Source organism: Drosophila subpulchrella, chromosome 2L (assembly GCF_014743375.2).
Source record: "Drosophila subpulchrella strain 33 F10 #4 breed RU33 chromosome 2L, RU_Dsub_v1.1 Primary Assembly, whole genome shotgun sequence".
NCBI lineage: Eukaryota > Metazoa > Arthropoda > Insecta > Diptera > Drosophilidae > Drosophila > Drosophila subpulchrella.
The window spans coordinates 7,840,421-7,867,595 of NC_050610.1; the positions used below are offsets into that span (position 1 = coordinate 7,840,421).

The 27,175-nt window shown below is 36.1% G+C and overlaps 5 protein-coding genes across 16 annotated transcripts; all 5 read left to right on the plus strand.

Annotated features, from left to right (window-relative positions):
• The first annotated feature begins 1,463 nt into the window (after window positions 1-1,463).
• Window positions 1,464-7,377, plus strand: LOC119547769 (sodium- and chloride-dependent glycine transporter 1). 4 transcript variants are annotated; one of them, XM_037854778.1, is made up of 11 exons: window positions 1,464-1,653; window positions 3,076-4,013; window positions 4,815-4,946; window positions 5,009-5,184; window positions 5,241-5,281; window positions 5,342-5,462; window positions 5,553-5,892; window positions 6,025-6,182; window positions 6,237-6,365; window positions 6,426-6,632; window positions 6,750-7,010. In XM_037854778.1, the coding sequence occupies exons 2-11, from the start codon at window positions 3,653-3,655 to the stop codon at window positions 7,008-7,010; spliced, it is 1,926 nt and encodes a 641-aa protein (XP_037710706.1). In that variant the 5' UTR covers window positions 1,464-1,653; window positions 3,076-3,652. The 4 variants fall into 4 exon arrangements, with proteins under 4 accessions (XP_037710706.1, XP_037710707.1, XP_037710708.1 ...); XM_037854779.1 differs by having other exon boundaries at window positions 3,372-4,013; XM_037854780.1 differs by having other exon boundaries at window positions 3,466-4,013.
• An 879-nt stretch (window positions 7,378-8,256) lies between these two features.
• On the plus strand, window positions 8,257-12,308 carry LOC119546992 (sodium- and chloride-dependent neutral and basic amino acid transporter B(0+)-like). 4 transcript variants are annotated; one of them, XM_037853653.1, is made up of 9 exons: window positions 8,257-8,537; window positions 8,870-9,001; window positions 9,063-9,226; window positions 9,286-9,377; window positions 9,493-9,962; window positions 10,021-10,169; window positions 11,504-11,632; window positions 11,720-11,926; window positions 11,990-12,308. In XM_037853653.1, the coding sequence occupies exons 1-9, from the start codon at window positions 8,375-8,377 to the stop codon at window positions 12,266-12,268; spliced, it is 1,785 nt and encodes a 594-aa protein (XP_037709581.1). In that variant the 5' UTR covers window positions 8,257-8,374; the 3' UTR covers window positions 12,269-12,308. The 4 variants fall into 4 exon arrangements, with proteins under 4 accessions (XP_037709581.1, XP_037709582.1, XP_037709583.1 ...); XM_037853654.1 differs by having other exon boundaries at window positions 8,927-9,001; XM_037853655.1 differs by having other exon boundaries at window positions 11,720-11,921; window positions 11,990-12,181.
• A 1,439-nt stretch (window positions 12,309-13,747) lies between these two features.
• On the plus strand, window positions 13,748-17,284 carry LOC119546551 (sodium-dependent noradrenaline transporter-like). 3 transcript variants are annotated; one of them, XM_037852910.1, is made up of 9 exons: window positions 13,748-14,045; window positions 14,391-14,522; window positions 14,584-14,747; window positions 14,800-14,888; window positions 15,107-15,579; window positions 15,637-15,782; window positions 16,080-16,208; window positions 16,647-16,853; window positions 16,921-17,284. In XM_037852910.1, exons 1-9 carry the CDS (start codon window positions 13,883-13,885, stop codon window positions 17,197-17,199), a joined length of 1,782 nt encoding a protein of 593 aa, XP_037708838.1. In that variant the 5' UTR covers window positions 13,748-13,882; the 3' UTR covers window positions 17,200-17,284. The 3 variants fall into 3 exon arrangements, with proteins under 3 accessions (XP_037708838.1, XP_037708839.1, XP_037708837.1); XM_037852911.1 differs by having other exon boundaries at window positions 16,647-16,848; window positions 16,921-17,110; XM_037852909.1 differs by having other exon boundaries at window positions 15,107-15,782.
• Window positions 17,285-17,542: 258 nt separating this feature from the next.
• LOC119546550 (sodium- and chloride-dependent neutral and basic amino acid transporter B(0+)-like) lies at window positions 17,543-21,627 on the plus strand. Of its 4 annotated transcripts, none has more exons than XM_037852906.1 (9): window positions 17,543-17,835; window positions 18,151-18,282; window positions 18,344-18,507; window positions 18,569-18,660; window positions 19,474-19,946; window positions 20,004-20,149; window positions 20,427-20,555; window positions 21,033-21,239; window positions 21,307-21,626. In XM_037852906.1, the coding sequence occupies exons 1-9, from the start codon at window positions 17,673-17,675 to the stop codon at window positions 21,583-21,585; spliced, it is 1,785 nt and encodes a 594-aa protein (XP_037708834.1). In that variant the 5' UTR covers window positions 17,543-17,672; the 3' UTR covers window positions 21,586-21,626. The 4 variants fall into 4 exon arrangements, with proteins under 4 accessions (XP_037708834.1, XP_037708835.1, XP_037708833.1 ...); XM_037852907.1 differs by having other exon boundaries at window positions 21,033-21,234; window positions 21,307-21,477; XM_037852905.1 differs by having other exon boundaries at window positions 19,474-20,149; window positions 21,307-21,627.
• Window positions 21,628-23,967: 2,340 nt separating this feature from the next.
• LOC119548444 (sodium- and chloride-dependent neutral and basic amino acid transporter B(0+)-like) lies at window positions 23,968-26,789 on the plus strand. The gene is made up of 9 exons (XM_037855706.1): window positions 23,968-24,130; window positions 24,304-24,435; window positions 24,496-24,659; window positions 24,718-24,809; window positions 24,933-25,390; window positions 25,453-25,595; window positions 25,997-26,125; window positions 26,247-26,453; window positions 26,514-26,789. Exons 1-9 carry the CDS (start codon window positions 23,968-23,970, stop codon window positions 26,787-26,789), a joined length of 1,764 nt encoding a protein of 587 aa, XP_037711634.1.
• Window positions 26,790-27,175: the final 386 nt, after the last annotated feature.

Genomic DNA, 27,175 nt, shown 5'->3' on the forward strand with positions numbered 1-27,175 from the left:
TCGTTTTTGTTGCCGCATTTGGCCGTTGAATGAAATGCGTCAGTGTATCAATAACAATCCCCCCTCAGACTTCCTTCAACATTTTCTCACCACACCTCCTTTGGAGAACACAGAGAAAAATTTATGTTTATTTTGTATGAATTTCTTTTATGATTAACTTTGTATAAATGTTTAACCTTTTTAAATTACTTGATTTCCTGTTAGGTAAGCTTCAAATCTACAAAATTATCCCTAATGTGTTTTTTTAAACATGTATAAAATATTTACATTAAACATATTTGTAGGTGTTTTTTCTTACATTTTTATACCGACTAAAATGAAATTATTTTCTTAAATGCAAAGCATAAAATCTACAAAATACTAAAACTATTTTAAAGAATTTCTGTATAATTTTTACTGCTAAGACTTTATTTCTGTGCACCGTCTTGCGATTGAATCGACTGTATTGAACTGACTGCAATGATTTATTGTACGCCGGCGGCCAAGAGTCAAGCGTCAATCGTGTCGACAGTCTCCCCTTACTTGGAGTCCGACTCGAAAATGGCAAGAAATTTCCTACTGGGCTTCGTTTTGGCAATAGCCGGTAATTGACCGGCAAGAGAAAATCACACAGAAGTCGCGGGGTCAATACGAATTTGGTGTGCTCTTGCCTTCGACCATATATGTAATTTAGAAAATTGATTCGACTTGGGGGTAAGTAATAACCACTTTGTACTTACTTAATTTAACATAATAATCGAAAGCTTTGGTAGTATAATAGTTAGATTTAATTGACTTTACATGTTCCCACACTCTTAATTTGATTATCTGTAACACATTAACCTACGATTATTTATTATGTTATAAAAAAAATAGCTTTACTTTAATATGGGAAGTAGAAAATACTATTTTTCATTGACAGAACAGTTCAAAATGTACCATAAATGTATTATATTATCCAAACACAAGCGTAAATGTAAAACAATTCATTATAAACATAATAATATACATTGAATTTGATCCAAGCCACTCAATAAAAACTTAAAGATTAATTTTACAATGCTTTTAAATCTTTGAAATAGATGTTTCATTTTAAATTGCTATTTTAATTTGTTTACAAATAATCCCTAACTTTTTGATTTGTATTTTGTATTTTTTTAAATATTTATTATTTAAAAATAATATTTTTGTAGTTACCAATACAGTGTAATTTACATTTCTCTAACTTACTTCACCTGTAGAGCATTTAAAAAATGAACTGTTGGGTGAACTGCGCTCTTTCTTTCTGCCACTCTTGTGCATTTCACCCGAAGAGTAAAAGTAGCACACAGCAGCAACTGCGATAAGAGACACGAGCAACATCTGCAGCAGCAACAGCAGCAACATCAGCAGCAACAGCAGCAACATCAGCAGTCACAACAGCAACACTCGCACTCGTCTGGCATTCGGCGACTATCTGGCTGTGTTTTTAGTCTTCAGTTTTCAGTCGTTCGCTGGCAGACGCGCCGACAACGTGCGTCGCAGTCGCAGCCTTTTCCGATTCGGGTTCAGATCGAGATTCGGGTTCGGATTAACATTCGCGCAGTGCTAGTTTTGCAGGAGTTTTGTGCGTGATTGCAAAAAGTGTCGCCCGAGCAAAATAGAAAAGTGCACTGCATGCAGGTGCATGCAAATGTGAGTTTCAGATGGTTGAGATTACGAACGGATGATAACGGGACATATTGAGTTTATGTGGCGCCAATATCGCTATCTTTATGTGCATAGATGGGAGGAAAATGTTGAAGAAAGGGGGGGGGGGGGGGGGATTTGTATGGGAGGGATAGGTTCTGCCCCACAGACTTGGCCAACACTTGAGACGCCAACTTTTTGCGTCTTTTGCCCACAAGCATGCGAGAATATGTATGCACACTCAGAGATAAAATTCGTATATCAGTGGTCATTATCTTGTTATATGATTTTCTGGAAACTAAACAAACATATATTTCTGAAAAAAAATTATATATTTCTGTTTGGAATTCCTAATTAAAAAGTGTTATAAATTATTTTACAAATTTCAAAATTTAAGATGTATTTAATATATATATACCATGATTAATGCCACAGGAAGCCTTAAAGTTATAGTATTGAATTTGTGTAGACCTTTTTTTTTCACTGTGTATATATTTGTTTGTGCTTTCCTCTTGGCCATTTCAAATTTTTTTCGCAAATTTATTGCGCACAGCAGAGTGTTTGTTTGTAAACATTTCGATTCGACTAATTGGACACGTTCGCCGCATTCGGTGCACTCACTAATTTACTCATAAATGGAGCCGCACCAAATCAACAGCGTCATCGGTGTCCAAAACGCGTAGAGCCAGGAAAATATGAAAAGGCAGAAAATTTCCCTTGAATTACACAATTGCCACAGCTCGGAACAAAACAAAAAACAGCTGACTTTCGCGCACCCTTTTACAATCCGCTTTTTAACGCCTTACTTGTTGAAATCACTTTGGCCAAGAGAGAACCAGAGAGCTGCCTCTTTTTCGGCCACCCGTACGTATGAGCAATGTCAAGTATACGCTCCGTAGACCACCGGCATTGAGTGCGAAGAGAGCTGAAGTGGGTTCGGGGGTGGGAAAAGCACCATCAGCTGTCCATTGCCCCCGTTCACTTTTCCGTTGCCTTTTATTTTCATGCGCTTTGCTTTGTTGCGATGCGATTCGATTCGATTCTGTTCGATAGCTTTGTTTTTAAAAATAAATTTCGATTTGTTTTGATTTCCCCTTCAGTTGGAATTTTTCTTTGTTTCGCGATACTGATAATAGGATAGGTACGGGCCATTTAAAGAACCGTCGGAACCATCGACGGATTGGACAAGCTATGGCAGTCTTACATTGGAAAAAATTAAATAAAAATATTTTTTTAAGTTAAATTGTTGGTCAAGGTTTGAATCATTTTTTAAAATTGTTTTTATTAAACATTTTTAATATTTTTTTTTTAAATTTAAATTTTATAAATTTAATATTTTTAATATTTGGCAATAAGAGTTCTTACAAAAAATTAAACATTTATTGTACCTATACAATAAATTGCTTCCTATAATTTCTTATATTTTAGAAACAAAATAAGTGCGTGTAATTTTAAGTATTTAAGTACTCGTCACACTGTACATCCCATATAATCGCTGCATACCCACATACGCATTGCACGAAAAAGCGACGTATCAAGACTTATATATTTAATTAAATTTGTGAGTTGTTGGGCTCTTTGTTGTTGGTGCTGCCTATAATTCTGCTTCATTTGGCGTCGCTTGAGAACGGCAATCCCCATCGAATAGCATCATTTGTCGCTGAGCATCGGAGCTGATTGCTTGGCGCCCGGAGTAATCAAAATCGGGTTTAAATTCGTCTAAGGTTTATGAGTGCGGGGTGAAGCCGCTGGTGGCAAATCATAGCCCATTAGAAGTTAATATAAAGATCAGATTTCTTCAACTTGTTATTCGTGAAGTGACCCAGAAAAACGCTGCTCAAAACTAGGTCAAAGTGCTAAAAAAATAAGCAAACCAAAACAAAAGCGGAACAAAACGGCATGAACTTGGAACGAAGAGCATCTGTGAAATTTTAATAGAGACTTCGGAGTCTCGGGTGTTTGGGCTTTCTCCCCTGGTGGCCACTTCCTCACCTGATGACCCACCATGAAGGGCATCTGCGGTGAGCAGCTCAACAACTTTCTGCTCCTGGGCGACTGTGAAAATAGCGAACATGGCTCCGGACTGCCCGGAGATTTCGCGGGCGAGGGAGCGGAAATGGAGTCCGGAGGTGGAATGGGTGGCAGTTTGACCTACGCGGCCCGCCAAATCCGGATGAGACAGGTGCACAGCATGGCCGTGCGATCGGGCAGTGCCTACGATACCCTGGAGCGACCCTATCGCCATGATAAATCACGCGGTCGGTGGGCCAAATCGGCGGACTTCTACTTCGCCAGCTGCACACTCGCCTTCAGTTCGCTGATTTTCTCCGAGCTCTCCACCTTTGGAATACTTCACGGCGGTTGGTGTAAGTACCCTTAAGCATTTTAAGATCCACGGAAAAGGTACTTAAAAGTGGTTACCTCTCATAAAATATGAGTACACTCTAAAAAACATAATGAATAGACCAATATGACTATTTCTAATCCCTAAAAATTCAGAGTATGAAATTTTTTCGATCGTCATTCAAAATCTGCAATATGACTTATTTGTTTTTAGTTTCCTTTGTTATTTCTGCTTAGATAACAATTTAAAACCTATAAGAATTTTAATAAAAGCCCTATTCCATTTTATTTAATTATTCAGTTGGTTTTTCCACTTTGTTTCCATTTCCTTATGCTATCAATAAAATTTCAATTAACTAAACCAAAGGTTATCAAGACTGCGTACATGACGGCTTTTTGCGTTGACTTTGAACAGTAATCATATTTCGCAAGTGATAAGGTGAACGGCAGGGGCTGTCATTACCGCAAAAATAAAACAACTATCCCAGAATCCCGGTCATTCGTCGACCCTAATTATCTCAGCAACTGGTTTTAAAACGATTTGGTTGTTGGTAGTCACCAAGTAATTGATTTCATAGTTGCATTGCTCACCATATTTAAGATAAGTCAAATAATCACAGGGTTCGTCACGGCAAATGAGTGTACCATGTAGGAAATAGCTATGGATATATAATAGTTAAGAGTAGTCAGAGTTCAGAATGGCTTTTAATCACTCAGAAAAAAATATATGTTTAATATTATTAGGTTATAATCCATGTTTATATCTGTACAACAGTTTCCAATATTTAAAATAACTATTTTATACAACATTATATTCCCTGTAGTATTTTTCATAATCGCCTACCTTATGGGAATGTTCTTTTACTCGCTGCCAATATTTTTGATCCAAGCATTTCTGGGACAATTCTCATCTTCCGGATCGATCTCAGCATTTCGGGTGGCGCCCATATTCAAAGGTAAGAAATCTATAAGAACTTGGTATCTGTTAAATATTCCAACCATTACTGCATACTTTTAGGCATCGGCTACGCCATTCTGCTCCTCAATCTGGGCACTCTAACCTACTATTGTATTGGAGCTGTAGTGCCCCTTATCTACACTGTGAATTCCCTGCATAAGGTGTTACCCTGGATGAGTTGCAACAACACATGGAATACCAAGGAATGTTCCTTGCACGACAATTACGATGAAAATGTGAGTTTATGTTTTTTTTATGTTTGCGGTTACTTCATGAAGTTGTATGTTTCTAGGACTATAGAGTCGATCCCCATTCCACCGTGGAGTTCTTTAGGTGGGATTGATACTTAATTACTTTAGGTTGAGCTTAAGCTGATTTCTTCACTATCTCTAGGTCTACGATTGCCTCTACTCAAGAAGGTTCCAGTCCAATGAGCATATCTTGGTCAATGCTCATAGGCGTTTTAGCCATTTGGGTGGTGGTTCTGGCCTTGCTTTTTAAGCCTGTGGCTTTTGTAAGTATTTAGGTACCCGTAAACATCTATATTTTTAAATTACCTCTAAAAAGTAACAGCATTATTAAGTTAAGTTTTGTACACTTTCAGATTGGTAAAGCCCTGCGATGTTTCTGTATACTGATGTTCGGTTTTTTTGTGGCTGTATTTCTATTCGTGGTTATTCACGAAGAAGTCACGTTTGATACGCTGCAATATTACTGGTTGCCCCAGGTGGATAGCTTAGATAGCATCCTTGCCACGGTCCGCACCGCCCTCCTGATGGCCGGGGTGGCCTTGGGTCCAGGATGGGGCAGTATTATAACCCTGTCCAGTTACAACAACTTCCGCAGCGATGCCGAAAGATTGAGCTTCTGGGTGTGCCTTACTCATATCACGATCGGTTTAATGGGACTTCTCTGCTGCAATGTGGCCCACGATCACTTTGAAGGTGGGTATAAAGACATTATCAATGTCTTCTCAATATATCCCGATATAACTGAATATGTTTTGTATATATTAATTTTAAAAATTTAATTTTACAATTTAAGTAAAAATTTTTATAATTTAATTATTTATCTAGACCATGTGGGCATGATGCCTTTGCATGTGGATGAGAAGCATCATATGCAGTTCCTGTACCTCTGTTTCTCCTATTTGCTTGGGAGGTTTACGACGACACCAAATCTCTGGTCTTTTCTCTTCTTTGGCATGATATTCTTATCGGAACTTTGTGCCTTGGTAAGTTATATTTTCATTTTAAATGTAATTGAATTAATTAATTTGTATATATAGATAATCCAAATGATGTCTGTCATAACTGCCTTGTTTGATGAGTTCGAGACGTTGCGATCGAAAAGAACGATAGTAATATCTTCATTGGTCTTCTGCCTCACGGCCTCCTCAGTTTATTTTTGTACTCAGGTGGGAACGGCATTCACGAATTACTCGAAGTATTGACTGATTTTGAAATCTTTGTTCCAGTTGGGCTTCAGTCAGCTGACTCAGCTGCCCAATTTGGCGGTGTTTACTCATGTGTTTATCTCGGGAGTGCTTCTGCTGATGACCACTTGGGTTTATGGTCGCGTCCGATTCCAGTGCGATTTGCAGTTTATGCTGGGCAAAACGATCTCAAGTTTTAAAATATTCTTCATACGCTTTGTCACACCCATTTTTCTGGGACTGTGTTTGGTAAGTAGTGGCCTGTGTAAGGTTACCCGAAAAGAGTTATGTATACATCTTCTTGTAGTACCCAAGAGATTGAATAAATAATTTTTCAAAATTAATAATAACCCTTCTTTCGTTCAGTTCCAGCTAACTTATTTATTTTCGCGTGATCGCATCCACGACGTCCTGCTTTACATGAGTCAGGGATTGATCATCTTAACGGCCATATCGTATATGGTTTATAAGGTGTGTCGTACGAATGGCGGCTGGCGCCAGCGATTGCAACAGTGCCTCGCACCACATGACTGGCATCCGGTGGATGCGGACAACCGTCGATTTTACGAGGAAATCATGGGCATCTCCGAGATGCTGGTGATCGATGCCAATGCCAATACCACATAGTGCCTAAATATCGAATACTCTTTAGATCAAAACTCAACACTTAAGGCGTCGCCACATGACAAATGAACTGAACTGAACTCACTTTTATTATACACCCATATGTGGTCACACTCACGTACACGGTCACACCAATGCACACACAATAACCATACTAACACACACGCACACGAGTACTATATACATATACGGATCAAGTGCTAGTAGTGATCGTTGGATTTTATAATGAAGTTGTACTGATATTTTCCAAATGCTAGCTATAGTGAACAATAAACTGGTGATATTTAGTAGTTGCCTACTAAAAAGTTCAACAAGCTTCGGCCAAAAAATATTGTTACGAAATAATAAAGTTTTACCTTTTAGCCATGTACTCGATTATTTTAGATGAATTTTGAACTGAACGGGAAGGTTTTTATATGAAGACCACACATATTGGAAAGCCTTCATTAAACGGGTATAGGGAATTGCTCTGCAGAGAGCAACTCTGCCGCCACACGCAAAGTGTACATCGGGAGCAGCTCATTGATGTGTGTGATGAACTGCCTCGTGGAAAATACTTAGACAAACAAAAAACCAATGTTATTTTATTGTAAACTAAGTAAAGTTTTTTTTAACAAGTTTGAAAAAAAAGTATAATTTTTTTTTTTGATTGCAATTTGTTGTTTCTGTTTAAGAAAATATGTACCTGATACTGTTAAGGTTAAATCAGAATATTGATTCAATCACATTTAATGCTTTATTAACCAAACCACTTGCAGTGATTCGACGCTAAACACTTAATTAGAGCATTATTGAAATCAACAGCTTGAGCTGAAATGTTTTTCCTCATTTTGATAAGCTTTTAAAGTTTTTCTTCTGTTTGCTTGTCTGCCCATTTTCCGCTCACAACAAAAAATTGTAGTTCCCTCATCGCAATGAACTTGACAATGTAAACGAACAAAAGTAAAATGGCGCAGATATGACAGCTCCGTTAGTATTAATTTAAATGAAAATGCCAGAGAAGAAAATATGTGGTAGACAATAAAAATACCCTTAAAAGTTTAATATGTAAAACAAAAAATGTTTTATACTTTTTTGCACAAGTAGGCCCTAAAATATAATAATATTTTAAAATAGTGTCCGTACTAAAATAATGCAAGTCCAAACTAAATTGAAGAGCAAACATAAATAGCCTAATTTAAAGGATGAGCATCTCAGTCCGTTGGAATAGATTTGCTGTCGGTAATGGATTCAGTTCGCCGGTAGTGGTTCTACTATTTAATTCGTCTATTCAAAGTAAAACGCTCGCGGATCATTTGCTGCACACAAAATACAGCCTCCATAGCCGTGCATATATAAAAGCACTTATTAATTTCATAAATAACACTATGGTATACGAAACTTCGTACGGCACTGGGCAAAAGGCCTTTTCTCCCGATCTGAATCGAGGGAATTGGGAAAAGCCCACTGACTATATATTTGCCTGCCTTGGATTAGCTCTAAAGCTGGATGTTTTTGATACTACTTATTATACGACCCACGATATGGGCAGTAAGTAATAAAAACGACTAGAACTATCTCTTTTGTTTGGTTTTTTTTTATAGAGCCTCGTTCTATAGTTTGTCCCAATCATTTAGGGGCGTTGAGCTGCTGATCAGCATCAAATTTAATACTATATATAGACTTGAGTTTTATAAGTTTGTTGGCACATTTTTTTTCTTTGTTAAAAAATAATATTTTATGTAATGCATTAAACAAAAAGGTATAAACCATGCCCAAACATTGCGAGTACGTAAATTTTTGGGATACTGGCTTCAGTTTTACAAAAAGTTTTAGACATACAAGAGGACTAAACTTTTATTATTCTTAACGATCTTTCATAGTTCTTGGAATATTGCCGTATTTTGTGCATGTGTTTATTTTTTTGGTTCCAAGTATAGTCATGCACTCCTTTATGGGACAGTTCTCCAGCAGCGGCTTTATCTCCGCCTTTCGCCTGTCTCCTTTTTTTAAAGGTAAGTTTCTAGCAAGGGTAGACACAGATATTAAACGTATTATATCAAAATTTGATTTTAGGCATGGGATATGTGAGCGTTTTTCTGACTCTCTCAATGCTAATTTATTATAGCATTTATGCTGCTCTTCCGCTTTTCTTCATAATACACTCTTTTCGACCCACTCTACCTTGGAGTTGTGAAGGCTTAACATCTTGGTTCAATACTACCTCGGGTCGATCGACTGTAAGAAATATGTTTAAATAAATATCCAAAAAATAATACTATTTTCTTAAATCTTTAAGATATGTAATGTTTCGATTAGTGGGGAGTATTCCGAATTCAAAAACAACTCAGGTTATAAAATAATTCATGTACCTTCCACGCTCTTCTTTATGTAAGTATTATTGCAAATTTTTTCCAAGCGTAAAACAGTTGATCCTTTAGTACAAAATATTTGGAAGTATTTTTTCTCTGAATAACATTTAACATCTTTCGTTTTAAATTTGTAGGGATCACTTTGACAGTATGCGAGAAAGACTAAATCCGGATATTAATGATGACTATGAGCTATCCTGGCATTTAGTTGGCCTCTTCGCTCTAGTTTGGGCAGTAATTGCATTTATTTTTTATACATTTTCGGAGCCTGCGAAGTTTGGAAAATTTATACGCTACATGGTTATTGGGACACTGATTCTTCTTTTAATGTGCTTTGTGCGCTTTCTTTTTCTCCCTGGAGGTCTTTCGTGGCTAGGCGAATATATAGCTCCAAAACCAAGGGATTGGGCTATGGGTACTGTCTCGTCGTTTCTCATCGCTACACAAGCGTTTGGAGCTGGATGGGGCGGTGTTATAACCCTGTCCAGTTTCAATAGATTCAAGACCAACATAATGTCGTACAGTTGGATTATTTCCTTTGGACAGATCTTTATTTTCATTATGTTTGGAATGGTTTCCTTTATGCTGGAGCAATACTTCAAAGGTAATGGTTATTTTTAATTTTTCAAAGTCTCTACTAAACAATAGAATTACAATTTCAGGTCTTGTTGAAGATTTTGATAAAACATACGTAAACAATATTTGGCAAATGCTTTTAGGCAGTGCCAGTGCTTTATCGACAACGGGTTGGCCAAACCTGTGGACTTTTATTTATTATACTACATTGTTAATGGCGGCTGTTATTTCTATAGTAAGTGATTTTGGCATTATTTTCCATTCACCGTCGTCCTTTTATTCAAACCAAGGGACTGAATATAATTGTCAAAGTAAAAAAGCAAATTTCTTAAGTTAATATAAAACAGGCAGGAAAACTATAATTGATTATATTGACTACTGACTTTTGCCGTGTCGTAGGTGGTTATAATTAAATTAAAAACAAATGTTGCAAGAATTCCCTTATAACTAAGATACTAACTTAAAGATACTAAAATAGAATTACAAATATATATATATACTTCTCAGTGTCGGAAATGTCTCCTTTACAGCGATGCAAACATTTGACTTGTTTTTATACCCGTTACTCGTAGAGTAAAAGGGTATACTAGATTCGTCGGAATGTATGTAACAGGCAGAAGGAAGCGTTTCCGACCCCATAAAGTATACATATTCTTGATCAGGATCACTAGCCGAGTCGATCTAGCCATGTCCGTCTGTCCGCCTGTCCGTATGAACGCTGAGATCTCGGAAACTATAAGTGCTACAATACTGGGATTAGGCATGCGGATTCCTGAGATTCCTGCGCAGCGCAAGTTTGTTTCAGTAGAGTGCCACGCCCACTCTAACGCCCACAAACCGCCCAAAACTGTGGCTCCTACAGTTTTGATGCTAGAATAAGAATTTTAACTGAAATGTATTGTTCTCATCAACATCTATCGATTGACCCAAAAAAAAGTTTGCCACGCCCACTTTAACGCCCACAAACCGCCCACAAACTTCAAAAAATCGTAAGTATGAACGTGGATATCTCGGAAACTATCAAAGATAGAGAATCGGGATCTCAGATTTAGATTCCGTAGCTTTGTACGCAGCGCAATTTTGTCACGCGAATATGCCACGCCCACTATAACGCCCACAAACCGCCCAAGCCGGTGGCGCCCACAATTTTCGTGCTAAATAAAAAATTTTAACTGAAATGTATTGATCTCGTCAATACCTATCGATTGATCCAAAAAAAATTGGCCCCGCCCACTCTAACGCCCATAACGCTTAAATCTGTCTACCGCCGGTAGGTGGCGTATTTAAATCTCGCTTTGCTGCTTGCATATCTCCATTTCCCTTTGGTCCCTTAAGCTGAGTAACGTGTATCTGATAGTCGAGGTACTCGACTATAGCGTTCTCACTTGTTAAATATTAATAAAGTTCAATACTTTAAAAACAATTGGCGAAGAAAAATTAATTTACAAATTTGTAATTCTTTAATAAGTCAATATTCATGCAGAACTTAATAAACAATGTTTACTATTAAAACAAATTATTTATTAATAAATAAATTTAAATAATTTAATAAATTAATTTCCCTTTCAGACTACTCAAATATTCACTGTATTGCAAAGTTTGTTTGATGAGTTTGACGAACTAAGAGTGAGAAAACAAAAGGTTACCTTTAGCCTAATTGGTGGTCTTGCAGTGTGTTCCGTTTTCTTCTGCACAAATGTAAGAACGTAAAATTAAAATAGGCTCTTAACCAACTGAATAATGTTCAAAATTGAATTAAACTTACTCTTGTTTTATATTTTCCAGCACGGTATTGATTATTTCATTGATTTCACTATTGATGGCCTTATTTCACACAGTGTGCTCCATTTACTGCTATTAATGGTGATTTTATGGATCTACGGTCGAAAACGTTTCCAGCGGGATGTTGAGTTTATGTTGGGTCAGCCATTCGCCTCCTGGAAGATTTACATGCTCCGGTTCATAGCTCCAATTTTTTCAGTGATTTGTATGGTTTGTCTTGAGTTATAACTTAATTTTTTTAACAAACACTTAAGTTGATGCTTTTTTTACTAGCTGTCAGGTATAGGTTTGTCCATATTGAACCTCACTTTTTTTTCTAAAATAATCCTTGTGACGTGCATAATTCTGGTGTGGTTACCCATTCTGGCAATACCTGGCTACGGATTTTACAACGTATCCCAAAGCACTGGCACCTTTTGCGATCGCTTTAAACGCACCTGTCGACCCACCGATTGGTACCCGGTTGAGATGGACTACCGCCAGAAGTACGAGGAAGCTGTAGGAACCACTGAGACCCACCAGCTCTTCGAGGTTATAGAAGATGTAAACTAAGTAGCATGAAATCAGAAATAAATTCAAATGGTAAAAACGGTTTTCGGTTTCCAACATGAAAAATGCGTACTTTTACAAGACTTTTATATACAGTAGCGGTAATAAAATCCGGATAGTTAATCAAACTTGATGGTATACCTACACGGTTTTTTAGTGTAACCACCTAAAAAATACCATTCTATAAGGAATCGAAAAAAGAATTCGGGATTCAAAAGACCTATTCCCCGAGCCCTCTAACTACAGAACAAAACAGGATGAATCGCTATAGTCCAGTGCTTCGGCTATCAGATGCCCGTTACTCAGCAACAGCTTCAACATAAATATACTTTTCACAGTTTATTTGCTTTAAATTTGTACATTTTACACTTCTCACTTTTATCTGCTGGCTGTGATGCCATTGACGATGTTCATTACTTTTTAACTAATGGTCCGATTTTAAGAATTTTCGGCGTGTCGTGTTAAAAGATTAATCTACGAAAATGTGATCGCTTCAGTTTTGATAGTAACGGGAATAAACAAGAAAAAAAGCTATAATCAATGGTCTCGACTATTAGATACCCGCTACTCAGCTAAAAAGAGTGCCAGAGGGATGGAGATATGATTGCTTGGGGCTAGCGCCTTTAAGCGCCACCTAGCCTAAAACACCAGCTAGCCCATAGCGCCCCTAGCGGCTTACTGGTGTATTGGTGAAAGTAGCTGATTTGCTGCATGTGTGTGTAGTCTCGATGGAATTGGCAAAATATTGATTTTTATTTGGCTGTTCCGATTTGATGACTGTTCCGATTTCAAAAACTTTTGGCATGTAGAAGGGTTTTGGTAATGAGAAAAAACTCTCATTTACATTTTTACAAAATATTTTTTTAAATGCGGGGCGCTGGACGTGTTTTAATGTTATGGTCGCTTGTGGCCGTTTGAGTTGGCGTGGCACTCAGCTGAAACAAACTTGCGCTGCACAGGAAACCAAAGAATTTGCATGCCAAGTCGCAACATTCTAGCTCTTATAGTTTCCGAGATCTAATTTTTCATACGGACAGACGGACATGGCTTGACCAAGATTATATGCACTTTATGGGGTCGGAAACGCTTCCTCCGGCCTGTTACATACTTTCCGACGAATCTAGTATTTCCTTTAACTCTACGAGTAACGGATATAAAAATAAGAATATTGGTACTACCAGTGGCTTGGAGGCAATGCAAGTACAGGCAGGTTAACCATTTTACTGCAATGAACCTTACGCTTCGAATTGGATTTAAGTCCAATTTTCAAATTTTGGTATACTGCTAGATTTAATCCAGAGTGGAACGCAGCTTTTATGTGATTTGGATAAATTTCACTCAATATAGATTTTAAACCGTCTATTTAAGTTGAGAGGTTTTTTAGTAGGAAGAGATATCTGTGACGCCCCAGAATATAATAAGTATTATGAGCATCTCAGTCCAGTGCGATGAGCTGAGCATCGGCTTGCCGTCGAGATCGGATTCAGTTCGCTAGCATCGGGTCTACCATTTAATCCGCCTATTTAAAGAAAAACGCTAGCGGATCGTTTGCGGTACACATAAAGAAAATTGAATCGTGCATTTATAAAAAACACTTAAAAGTCCCCAATTAGCAATATGGTATATGAAACATCATATGGCACTGGGAAAAAGGTATTTTCCCCCGATCTGAATCGAGGAAAGTGGGAAAAACCTACGGACTATATATTTGCCTGCGTAGGATTAGCTATGAAGATGGATGTCTTTGACTTTATGTATTATTTACTTTCGGATATGGGCAGTAAGTAATCAAAATTAATTGCGCTTTTCTTATCTTATATAACAGGTCTAACAAGCTCCAGGGTTAGCTTAATCTTTTTATGGGCGTTACGCTGCTGATCAATTTGAATGCCATTACTGAACTTAAATTAGAACTTGATTCTTATGTGTTTGTATGGCGCCTAATTTTCGTTTGTTAAAAACAACATTGGAAGAAAATTATAAAAAAAGAGATAAATACAAACATTTTAATTACTTTTAATTGTAAAGCGTTAGATTAAGTTCATAGACGAGACTGTGCAGTTAAAATATGAGTTTAAGATCTAAAAGATGACTAAATTATTATCATTTTAACCGACCTTCCTAGTTCTTGGAATATTGCCGTATTTCGTGTATGTGGTAATTTATTTGGTTCCAATCATATTCATACACTCTTTTATGGGCCAGTTCTCCAGCAGCGGCTTTATCTCCGCTTTTCGCCTGTCGCCTTTTTTCAAAGGTAAGTCTCCAGCAAGGGTAGACACAGATAATAAACGTTTTATATTAAAACTTTATTTTAGGCATGGGATATTTGAGCGTTTTCCTGACACTCTCAATGCTCATTTATTATAGCATTTATGTTGCTCTTCCGCTATTGTTTATAATAAACTCCTTCCGACCCACTTTACCCTGGAGTTGTGAAGGCTTAAAAGCTTGGTTTAATGCGACCTCTGGACGATCAACAGTAGGAACAACTAAAACAAATAAAAAAATAATAAAATTCTTTGTTCTTAAAGATATGCAGTGAGACAATTAATGGGGAACATTCTGAAATTCAAAACGCTACAATTAAGGATCTTCATGTACCTTCCGTAATTTTTTATGAGTAAGTAGACATTTAATATTAATTCCACATTTTATAAATTTATTAATTTTAATTTGTGATTAAAGGAAATTGAATTGAATAAATTTTTCTTAAATTGACAACAACTCTTGCTTAAAACTATATTTCAAAGTATTTTTTTCTTTGAACATAAGCTTAACTTAGTTTATACACTCCAGATAAAAATGTATGGCAATTACAAATTTTTCTTAATTTTTTAGGAGTTTCTTTGACGGTTTGCGAGAGAAAGGGGGAATGCCGGAAATTAATGATGCCTATGAGCTGTCCTGGCATTTTGTGGTCCTCTTCGCTCTAGTTTGGGCAGTAATTGCATTTATTTTTCATAAATTTTCGGATACAGCGAAGTTTGGAAAATTTTTACGTTACATGGTTATTTGCACACTCATTCTTCTTTTAGTGTGCTTTGTACGCTTTCTTTTTCTCCCAGGAGATTTGTCTTGGCTAGGCAAATATATAGCTCCAAAACCATATGATTGGGCCTTAGGAACTGCCTCAACCTTTTTCATCGCTATACAGGCGTTTGGAGCTGGCTGGGGCAGTGTGATAGCATTGTCCAGCTTTAATGGGTTCAAGACCAACATAATGTCGTACAGTTGGATAATTTCCTTTGGACAGATCTTTATTTTCATTACGTTTGGCTTGGTTGCCTGTATGCTGGAACAGCACTTCAGAGGTAATGACAATTTTTCCAATTCACAAACTTTTCTAAACATTATATTCAAAATTTCAGAGCTTGCTGACGCTTCTGATAAACGTGTATTAAACGTTTGGCTGATGTTTTTGTCCAGTGCCAGTGCTTTATCCACAATGGGTTGGCCAAACCTATGGACTATAATTTACTATACTACGTTATTAATGGCGGCTGTTATTTCGATAGTAAGTTGATGTGTCCAATTAAATAATTTTAGTTTATTGTACCACTACTATAATAAACATCTTGAAAATATAAATCGAGTGATTTAACCAAATTACTAAATTAAATCGTCAAAACTATACACTTTGGACAGTTCGATTTTCGAGAAATTAAAATTATTTGTAAGTGCAAGGGACGTGTTAACTTTTATTTTACGCTTGTTTTCATTATTCAACTCGACTTTCAATTAACCGATTTTTCTCACCATAGATAAAGGTTATAAGTTATTTAAATATTCAAGTATATATTTTTCATTTCAGTCGACTCAAATATTTACTGTTTTGCAAAGTTTGTTTGACGAGTTCGAGGATCTTAGAGAGAGAAAACAGGAGGTTACCTTTGGCCTTATTACTGGGCTTGCATTCTGTTCCATTTTCTTTTGCACAAATGTAAGTACTTAATATTTCTCAAGCTCTTAAAAAACGATAACGGAAAATACCCTTAGCAAGACGGAGCTTAAGTAACCCACAAATTACCCAAATTAAAATATAATACATCAATTTTTAAAATTTTTGCAATATTTATCTGTTGTTTAATGTTTTATGTCAATAGCTTTTACCCGATTGTTCCTATACCAGCTATAGGATATACACCTCCAATCAGAACTGTTTTTGGCAAATAGTTTGGATTAATAGCTTTTGATCTAAGTTCCCAACGGAATGACTAGTAATACTGATCAAGAATAGGTAGACTCTATAGGGTCGAAAGTTGTCTTTCACAGTGCTCGAACATTTTAACGAAGATTATAATATCCTATGCAGAGTATAATAACTTTGGGCTAATCGACAATTTCCCAAACTTATATTTTTAATCGCTTATATTTCCAGCATGGTATTACATACTTTTGTTCTTTCTATTCTGATGCCGCTATCTCAAACATTTCGCTCCATTTACTGCTTCTTTTGGTGATTTTGTGGATCTACGGCCGACAACGTTTCCAGCGGGATATTGAGTTTATGTTGGGACAGCACTTTGCGTCCTGGAAGATTTACATACTCCGTTACATAGCTCCATTTATTTTATTGATTTGTATGGTTTGTTATAGACTAATAACTTGTTTTATGTCTGCAAAAGCTTTAATTTCTCTTTTCATTATACTAGCCGATAGGAATAAGATGGTCCATAGAAGATCATTCTTACGTCTCAATTGAGTTCCTTGTGATGTGCATTATTGTGGTGTGGTTACCCATTCTGGCAATACCTGGCTACGGATTTTACATCCTATCCCAAAACACTGGCAGCTTTTGGGAACGCCTTATACGCACCTGTCGACCCACCGATTGGTATCCGGTTGAGATGGAGTACCGCCAGAAGTACGAGGAAGCTGTAGGAAACACTGAGACCCACCAGCTCTTTGAAGTTATAGAAGATGTGAACTAAGAAGCAATACGAAAATTTAAAAACCATTATATATGTTTATATACAAGGACCAAAAATCAATAAATCATTTAATGTACAGCTTTTATTAATGCTTTTTGGAAATGTCGTTTCGATCTCAGAAAAGTCTTATTTTGTGGTCCGACCTTAACAAATTTCGGCGTGACCAGCGGAAAAAATTATATGTTTTCAATTTTAATCTTTGAATCTATTTAAGTCTATTTAAGTTGAGACGATTTCTGTGACGCCCCAAAATATAATAAGTAGTATGAGCATCTCAGTCCAGTGCAATGAGCTGTGCATCGGCTTGCCGTCGAGATCGGATTCAGTTCGCTTGCATCGGGTCTACCATTTAATCCGCCTATTTAAAGAAAAACGCTAGCGGATCGTTTGCGGTACACATAAAATTACCTCTGTCGCGTTGAAAAATTGTATCGTGCATTTATAAAAACACTTAAAAATCCCCAATTAGCAAAATGGTATATGAAACAACGTATGGCACTGGGAAAAATAACTTTTCTCCCGATCTGAATCGAGGGAAGTGGGAAAAACCCACGGACTATATATTTGCCTGCTTAGGATTAGCTTTGAAGATGGATGTCTTTGATATAACGTACTATTTTCATTGGGATATGGGCAGTAAGTAATGCAAATGAATTGCGCTTTTCTTATATTATATAACCGGGCAAACAAGCTCCAGGGTTAGCTTAATCTTTTTATGGGCGTTACGCTGCAGATCAGCTTGAATGCAATTACTGAACTAAATTTAGAATTTGAGTTTAATGACTTTGTATGGCGCTTTAATTCCATTTGAAAAATAAACATTGGTAGTGAAATATTAAATATAAGAGATAAATACAATGTCTTAAAATTTTAGTTTCTTTAAGTTTTATAGCTTGAGAATTATTTCTTAGACGAGTCGTGTTCAGTTCTATTATAAGTTTACCTTTCTAGTTCTTGGAATATTGCCGTATTTTGTGTATGTGGTAATTTATTTGGTTCCAATCATATTCATACACTCTTTTATGGGCCAGTTCTCCAGCAGCGGCTTTATCTCCGCTTTTCGCCTGTCGCCTTTTTTCAAAGGTAAGTCTCTAGCAAGGGTAGACACAGATATTAAATGTTTTATATTAAAACTTTATTTTAGGCATGGGATATCTAAGCGTTTTCCTGACTCTCTCAATGCTCATTTATTATAGCATTTATGCTGCTCTTCCGCTATTGTTTATAATAAACTCTTTCCGACCCACTTTACCCTGGAGTTGTGAAGGCTTAAAATCTTGGTTTAATGCGACCTCTGGACGATTAACAGTAGGAAATTTGGGAGAAAAGCCCAAATAAAATAATAATACAATTTTCTTTGTTCTTCAAGATATGCAATGAGTCAATTAGTGGGGAGTATTCTGAAATTCAAAACGCTACAGATAAAAGAATACTTCATGTACCTTCCGTGCTTTACTATGAGTAAGTAGACAATTATATTTAAAAATTGTTAAAATTATTAAATTTAATTTGTTAGCAAAGTAAATTTTTTTTAGTAACATTTTTTTTTAAATGATAAGAGCTCTTATGCTTGCAGAGGGTATAATGATTTCGGTCAGAAGTCTGCAACGCAGTAAAGGAGACGTTTCCGACTCATAAAGTGTAAAGATTCGTGATCAGCATCACTAAACGTGTCGATCTAGCCATGTCCGTCTGTCCGTTTCTACGAAAACTGGTCTCTCAGTTTTGAAGTCTTATTTTTATTGCAGGTAGTATATAATTCAGAACGAGCCAAATCGGACGACTACATCCTTAGCTCCCATATAAATTATCACACAAAAATTTTGTAAAACGAAAAAAATTATAAGTCAGGTGTTTTTTGACATATGAACTTTTACTCTTAACTTATACTCTGCATTATTTTAATATTTCCCAATTTTTGAAACAAATTTAAATCAAATCGGACGACTTCATCATATACCTGCCATAGGAACGATCAGATAATTAATGTCAAAGTAATACACAGACCGTTATATTTCGTTTTCGGTAAGCGTACACGGTAATAATTTAAAGTTGAGCACTATCTTAAAATTTTTGTAATCAGTTTTTAGTTACCTAAAAATCGCAAAGCTCTGTAGATACAATGCTACCACGGAAACGATATGCAAGGGTATAAAAACTTCGGCGTGTCGAAGCTAGCTTCTTTTCTTTTTTTTTGTCATAGGCCTAGCTTAACTTATACTCTTCAGATAGGAAGTAGTGGCAGTAACAAATTTCTCTGTTTTAATTTTGTAGGAGTTTCTTTGACGGTTTGCGAGGGAAAGGGGGAGTGCCGGAAATAAATGATGCCTATGAGCTGTCCTGGCATTTTGTGGTCCTCTTCGCTCTAGTTTGGGCAGTAATTGCATTTATTTTTTATAAATTTTCGGATACAGCGAAGTTTGGAAAATTTTTACGTTACATGGTTATTTGCACACTCATTCTTATTTTAGTGTGCTTTGTACGCTTTCTTTTTCTCCCAGGAGATTTGTCGTGGCTAGGCAAATATATAGCTCCCAAACCATATAACTGGGCCTTAGGAACTGCCTCAACATTTTTCATCGCTATACAGGTGTTTGGAGCTGGCTGGGGCAGTGTGATAGCATTGTCCAGCTTTAATGGGTTCAAGACCAACATAATGTCGTACAGTTGGATAATTTCCATTGGACAGATCTTTATTTTCATTACGTTTGGCTTGGTTGCCTGTATGCTGGAACAGCACTTCAGAGGTAATGACAATTTTTCCAATTCACAAACTTTTCTAAACATGATATTCAAAATTTCAGAGCTTGCTGACGCTTCTGATAAACGTGTATTAAACGTTTGGCTGATGTTTTTGTCCAGTGCCAGTGCTTTATCCACAATGGGTTGGCCAAACCTATGGACTATAATTTACTATACTACGTTATTAATGGCGGCTATTATTTTAATAGTACGTTGATGTATACAAGTAAATATTGTCTGTTTATTAAAACACTACTAAAGTAGACATCTTGTAAATACAAATTGAGCGATGTCTCTAAATTCCTAAATAGGTCGGCATAATTATCCACTTCGACAGATCGATTTTTTTTAAGTGTGAAAAACGTGTACACTTATTTTTAACGACTTTTTTCATTGCTCACGTCGACTTTTGATAAGCCGATTTTCTCACCATAGATACAAGTTATAAGTTATTTAAGTATTCAAATACATTTATATCATTTCAGACGACTCAAATATTCACAGTATTGCAAAGTTTGTTCGATGAGTTTGAGGAACTTAGAGTGAGAAAACAGGAGGTTACCTTTGGCCTTATTGCTGGGCTTGCATTCTGTTCCATTTTTTTTTGCACAAATGTAAGTACCAAATATTTCTCAAGTTATTCAGAACTGAGAAATGGGAAATATATAACTTTTATACACGAATTATAGTATGAATAAAATAAAAAACATTAAGTTTTGACCTTTTCCGACCTGTTTTTTCTTTTCTTACTATAGTACATTTGATCAAGGTATAAGAAACAAAACAAAACAAAATTCCATGTCAATAGCTTTTATACTATCGTTGACTGTTTTCAAATTTGATTTTCGGGCACATATTTTATGAAGACTGCGAAAGTTTTAGATCGGTAGCTTTTTAAATTTTAAATAGACGCACTAGCGGACATGACTAGTGATACTGATCAAGAACAGGTAGACTCTATAGGGTCGTCAATATTCTTTTGCAGCGTTATACATTCTTGTCCAAATTTTTATTATCCTCTACATGGGTGTTATAACTTTAGGCTTATTGTGTATTTCATAATGTAAACTTAATGTTTTTATATTTTCCAGCATGGTATTACTTATTTTGCTTGTTTCTATTCTGCTGCCACTTTCTCGTACATTCTGCTGCATGTACTACTTCTTTTGGTGGTTTTGTGGATCTATGGCCCACAACGTTTCAAGCGAGATATTGAATTTATGTTGGGTCAGCTTTTTGCACCCTGGAAGATTTATATACTCCGTTACATAGCTCCAATCGTTTTATTGATTTGTATGGTTTGTTATAGACTAATAACTTCTTTAAAGTCCTTTAAAAGCTTAAATTTGTATTTTCTTATACTAGCCGATAGGAATAAGATGGTCCATAGAAGATCATTCTAACGTCTCAATGGAGTTCCTTGTGATGGGCATTATTGTGGTGTGGTTACCAATTCTGGCAATACCTGGCTATGGATTTTACTTCCTATCCCAAAACACTGGCAGCTTTTGGGAACGCATTAGACGCAGCTGTCGACCCACCGATTGGTATCCGGTTGAGATGGAGCACCGCCAAAGGTACGAAGAAGCTGTGGGAAACACTGAGGCTCACCAGCTTGTTGAGGTTACCGAGGAGGTGAACTAAGTAATAATATAATGACATTTGCACGAAACAACTGTATCAATAATAACCAAAAAATAAAAATAGAATAAAGTAAATTAAAATTGCTTTAGTTAAAGTATACAACTCTTATTAGTTTTGTTGCACAACAATTAAAAAGTTCACCCAAAATTCTGAGGACCCCAGCTGTAAATTTTTAGTTTCACTGTCTGGTTAAAGTTCTTAAGGGATTAAGTTCCTTCCTAAAGTCTTTAATCGGAACCACCCTTACAAGTTAAACTATCTCAATATAAATACGTTTTAATTATACACATAAATTATGAAATACTTTTAATAGATTTGAAAGTTCACTGAGGTTATCAAATATAATTACTCTTAATAAATGTTTCTAATAGCCGCACACATAATTAAGCAAACTTGATTAGAGGTAGACTACTAATTCCATAACTGAATCGGTGCTTATGCTATGCCTATTTTATGAAATTATTTCAAGCAATAAGCAAATTCGTGTTTGCATACAAACCTTTTCATGTTCTCGATAACACTCGAAAGTTGACTATGAATTCAGTCCCAAGGCATTAAATGCTGAGGCAAAGCCTACTTTACCTAAAGAGCTCTATATAAATTGCAATTGATCGACAGTTCGGCTGATATCATTTCATGAATTTGTGTGTGTTGTGTAAACAGGGACTATTTTAATTTCATGTGTTTAAAATTCATGAAGCTCATAGCATAAATATAGAATGAGTCTATCTTTCAATTATCAATGTACAGCTCAGTAAAATTGAACGCTTTATTAAATAGAACTTGCCACTGATTAAACACGTAATAATTGAAATCTACAGCAATGGCGGAAACTTATTTTTTGATTTTCCATTGCTCAATGAGTTTTCCTCGGGTTTTGATGACATTGCGGATGTTTGTCAGCCCAAAATATCAGTTTGCAGTTCTGGCACCGAAATTAACTTGGCAGAATATAATAAAGTAAATTAAAATTGCTTTAGTTAAAGTATACAATTCTTATTAGTTTTGTTGTACAACAATTAAAAAGTTTACCCAAAATTCTGAGGACCCCAGCTTTAAATTTTCAGTTTCACTGTCTGGTTAAAGTTCTTAAGGGATTAAGTTCCTTCCTAAAGTCTTTAATCGGAACCACCCTTACAAGTAAAACTATCTCAAAATAAATACGTTTTAATTATACACATAAATTATGAAATACTTTTAATAGATTTGAAAGTTCACTGAGGTTATCAAATATAATTACTCTTAATAAATGTTCCTAATAGCCGCACACATAATTAAGCAAACTTGATTAGAGGTAGACTACTAATTCCATAATTGAATCTGTTTTTATGCTATGCCTATTTCATAAAATTATTTCAAGCAATAAGCAAATTCGTGTTTTCATAAAAACCTTTTCATGTATTCGATAACACTCAAAAGTTGACTATGAATTCAGCCACAATGCATTAAATGCTGAGGCAATGCCTACTTTACTCTAAAGAGCTCTACATTAATTGCAAATGATCGACAGTTCGGCTGATATCATTTCATGAATTTGTGTGTGTTGTGTAAACTGGACTATTTTTATTTCATGTGTTTAAAATTCATGAAACTCATAGCATAAATATAGTACGAGTCTATCTTTCAATTATCAATGTACAGCTCAGTAAAATTGAACGCTTTATTAAATAGAACTTGCCACTGATTGAACACGTAATAATTGAAATCTACAGCAATGGCGGAAACTTATTATTTGATTTTCCATTGCTCAATGAGTTTTCCCCGGGTTTTGATGACATTGCGGATGTTTGTCACCCAAAATATCAGTTTGCAGTTCTCTCATCGAAATGAACTTGGCAGTGTACGACGATAAGCGAGCGCAAGTGAGACAGTCGCAAAAATAAGAGCTCTGATAGTGTGCATTTAAAACAAAAAGCAGAGAATACTATTAATGGTTGGAAATGGAAATACCCTTACAGAATTTATAACATTATTTCGGGAAATAATTAACTTTTTTTCAGCTTAAGAGGCTTATTATTACGATTATCTAAGTACTTGTGTAAAATGTTTGGACTAGAATAATACTCTATTATTAATAAATATATTTTCATAATATTTGATATTTGACTGAAGATCAAGCATGAATCGCCGGTGATAGGGCATAAGCCTCTGAGTAAAGCGGGATGAGCTAAACATCGGCTTGCCGTTGGGATCGGATTCAGTTCGCCGGCATCGGTTCTACTAATTAGTCCGTCAATTTAAAGTAAAAACGCTGGCGGATCGTTCGCTGTACACATAATATTACTTCCATCGGCGTAGAAAATCAAATCGTGACCATATAAAAAACCTTTCGGAAATCCCTCACATCTTTTGTGCCCGGATAATACATAAAGTCGTCGCAGCATGGTGTACGAAACATCGTACGGCACTGGGCTAAAGCCCTTTTCTCCCGATCTAAATCGAGGGAAGTGGGAAAAACCCACGGACTATATATTTGCCTGCTTTGGATTAGCTCTGAAGCTTGATGTTTTTGCAGCCTCGTACTGGTATTTCTTTGAATTGGGCAGTAAGTAATGGAAGCAAATAGCGCTCTATCTGTGTTATAAGGCTGATAAGCTCCCGAGTTAGGCTTATCTTTTTAGGGGCGTTGCGCTGCTAAGACATTTTGCTACCTACTAAATTGACTTCTGACACGATGGCTCAGAAATAATTTTAATTATTTTTTTTTGCTTATTTTAGTTCTTGGAATATTGCCGTACTTTGTCTATATGGTGATATATTTAGTTCCCATCATGGTCATTCACTCCTTTATGGGGCAGTTCTCCAGCAGTGGCTTTATCTCAGCCTTTCGGGTGTCACCTTTCTTTAAAGGTAAGCGAGTGAAAATGATAGATAGATATTAATATTAACTTATTAAAATTTGATTTTCAGGCATGGGATATGTGAGCGCTTTTCTAACTATCTCCATGCTCATTTACTACAGCATTTTTGCTGCTATCCCGCTACTCTTCATGATCAATTCTTTTCGACCCACTTTACCTTGGAGCTGTGAAGGCTTTAAATCTTGGCATAATGTGTCCGGTGGGAAATCAACAGTAAGAAACTTGTAAAAAAAATAGTAAGTTCAAAATAATATATTTTTAAATTTTTCAGATTTGTAACATAACAGAGATATTTGATGAAAACATAAACGACACGGATTTTTACAGCACTGCACTTCATGTACCTTCCGTTCTCTACTTTGAGTAAGTATTTTTTAATAAAAACTACATACATACATTTATTATCATAGATCGCGGTTACTAATAATACACCTAGTTTCAAAATATGAAGTATGAGTACTTAAATAAATAATTCGTTCTTTTCAGAAACCACTTCAGCGAAGAAATAGGATATCCGGAGCAGAAATTTGAGCTATCCTGGCATTTTCTGGGTCTTTTCCTTTTGTCTTGGGCGATAGTTGCACTTATCTTTTACAAATTCTCGGAAACGGAGAAGTTTGGAAAATTTATACGCCATATGGTAATTGGGACCCTGGTTCTTCTTTTAGTGTGCTTTGTGCGCTTCCTCTTTCTCCCCGGAGCTCTTCTGGGGCTAAACAAATATATGACTCTAGATTTAGAGCACTTAGCTATGGGAAGTATCTCGTCATTTATAATAGCCCTACAAGCTTTTGGAGCTGGATGGGGCAGCGTGATAGCGCTCTCCAGTTTTAATGGGTTTAAGACAGACATTATGTCGTATAGTTGGATTATTTCCTTTGGACAGATCTTTATTTTCATTATGTTTGGCATGGTTTCCTTTATGCTGGATCACTACTTTAGAGGTAATCAACTTCTATAATGTTTAGTATTATCTTGAGCAATCGTTACATTTTACATTTTGTAGAGCTCGATGACGCTACAACCTATGTGATGAAGGATTGGCTGTTGTTTTTGTCCGGTGCCTCTGTCATATCAACAATGGGTTGGGCGAATCTCTGGACTTTTATTTACTATACTATGTTATTCATGGCTGCTCTTATTGTGATGGTGAGTAAATAATTTATTAAAGAAATACCTATTATTAAGGTATTATCAATATAACAACAGAATCATAGTCGCTTGTTAAATTTATCAATATTAATATCAGAAGTGTGAGTAATGATATTTAACAATACGGAGGCATAAATGAATTTCTAACTTACATAAAAAATATCAAGTTCCACCCTTAACGCACTCACATTTGAAATCAGTTGCTTAAAGAACATGAATACAAAAATATGTTAAATTTGGAACTGCACCATTAACTAGTGTAAGTTTCATTGACATTGACAGTCTAAAACCTTGGTCAAAAAATTAACAATTTATTCATATAATTTCGACATTGCTTAAATAGTAAGTGAACGACCTTAGACTTGAACTATTTTCCTAATATTTGCTTTCCATTACAGACAACGCAAATTTTCACTATTCTGCAAAGTTTGTTTGACGAGTTTGAAAAACTAAGAGAGAGAAAGCAGGAGGTAACATTCGGACTAATTGGTGGCCTTGCATTATGTTCACTTATATTTTGCTCGAACGTGAGTACTTGATATTTAATTTTATTTAAACAATGATGTTTAAACTTTAATATACAAAATTGTATTGACTATTTTTTGAAAAACACTTTGTATGTACTAATCAGTGTTTTATATTTTCCAGCATGGAATGTCTTTCTTTTTTGGTCTTGGCAGTGATGCCCTTGTCTCACACAGTCTACTTCACCTACTGCTTATTTTGGTGGTTTTGTGGATCTACGGCCGAACACGTTTCCAGCGGGATATTGAGTTTATGTTGGGGCAGCCCTTTGCTTCCTGGAAGGTTTTCATTCTTCGATTCATAGTTCCAATTATTTTAGTGCTTTGTCTGGTTTGTTATGGTCTTTCTTTGTAGTTTTGTATAAGCTTAACAGTTTTATTTTTTTAATAGCTGGTAGGAATAGGTTTCACCTTCATCAGCCACTTCTCAGCGGTGATCATTGTGATATCATTCATACTGGTTTGGTTACCAATTCTGGCAATACCTGGCTATGGATTTTACTACTTGTTCCAGAGCACTGGCACCTTTTGCGATCGCTTCAGACGCACCTGTAGACCCACCGATTGGTATCCGGTTGAGATGGAGCACCGCCAGCAGTACGAGGAAGCTGTAGGAAACACTGAGATGACCCATCAGCTTTTCGAGGTTACCGAGGAGGTGAATTAAGCAGTGATGTGAATGTACAATTCGTTAAAAATAAATGCGTATTCTCAATGTGCTTTTAAAACGGTGACATAACAATTATTCATTTGTTGAATTTAATGACGATAAGATTTTTTATTTTTAAATATATTGAAAGCCGATAAGGTACTAGATTTGATACAGAAGGGCAAGGAGTTAGAACTAGAGGAACTAGATGATGAACTTAATTGCGTATCGATTAATTAGGTGTCCACTATTTCAAATTGCCTATGATTGGGTCCTGTTTTGCGGATTCAAATTTTCCAGTCATAATTTTCCTGAGCTGGTAACACCAACCTCGGCTTTCTCTTTGACCCCCATTCTGCATAGCAACAACTTATAAATATGGTTCGGGTCATAGCTTAGCATTG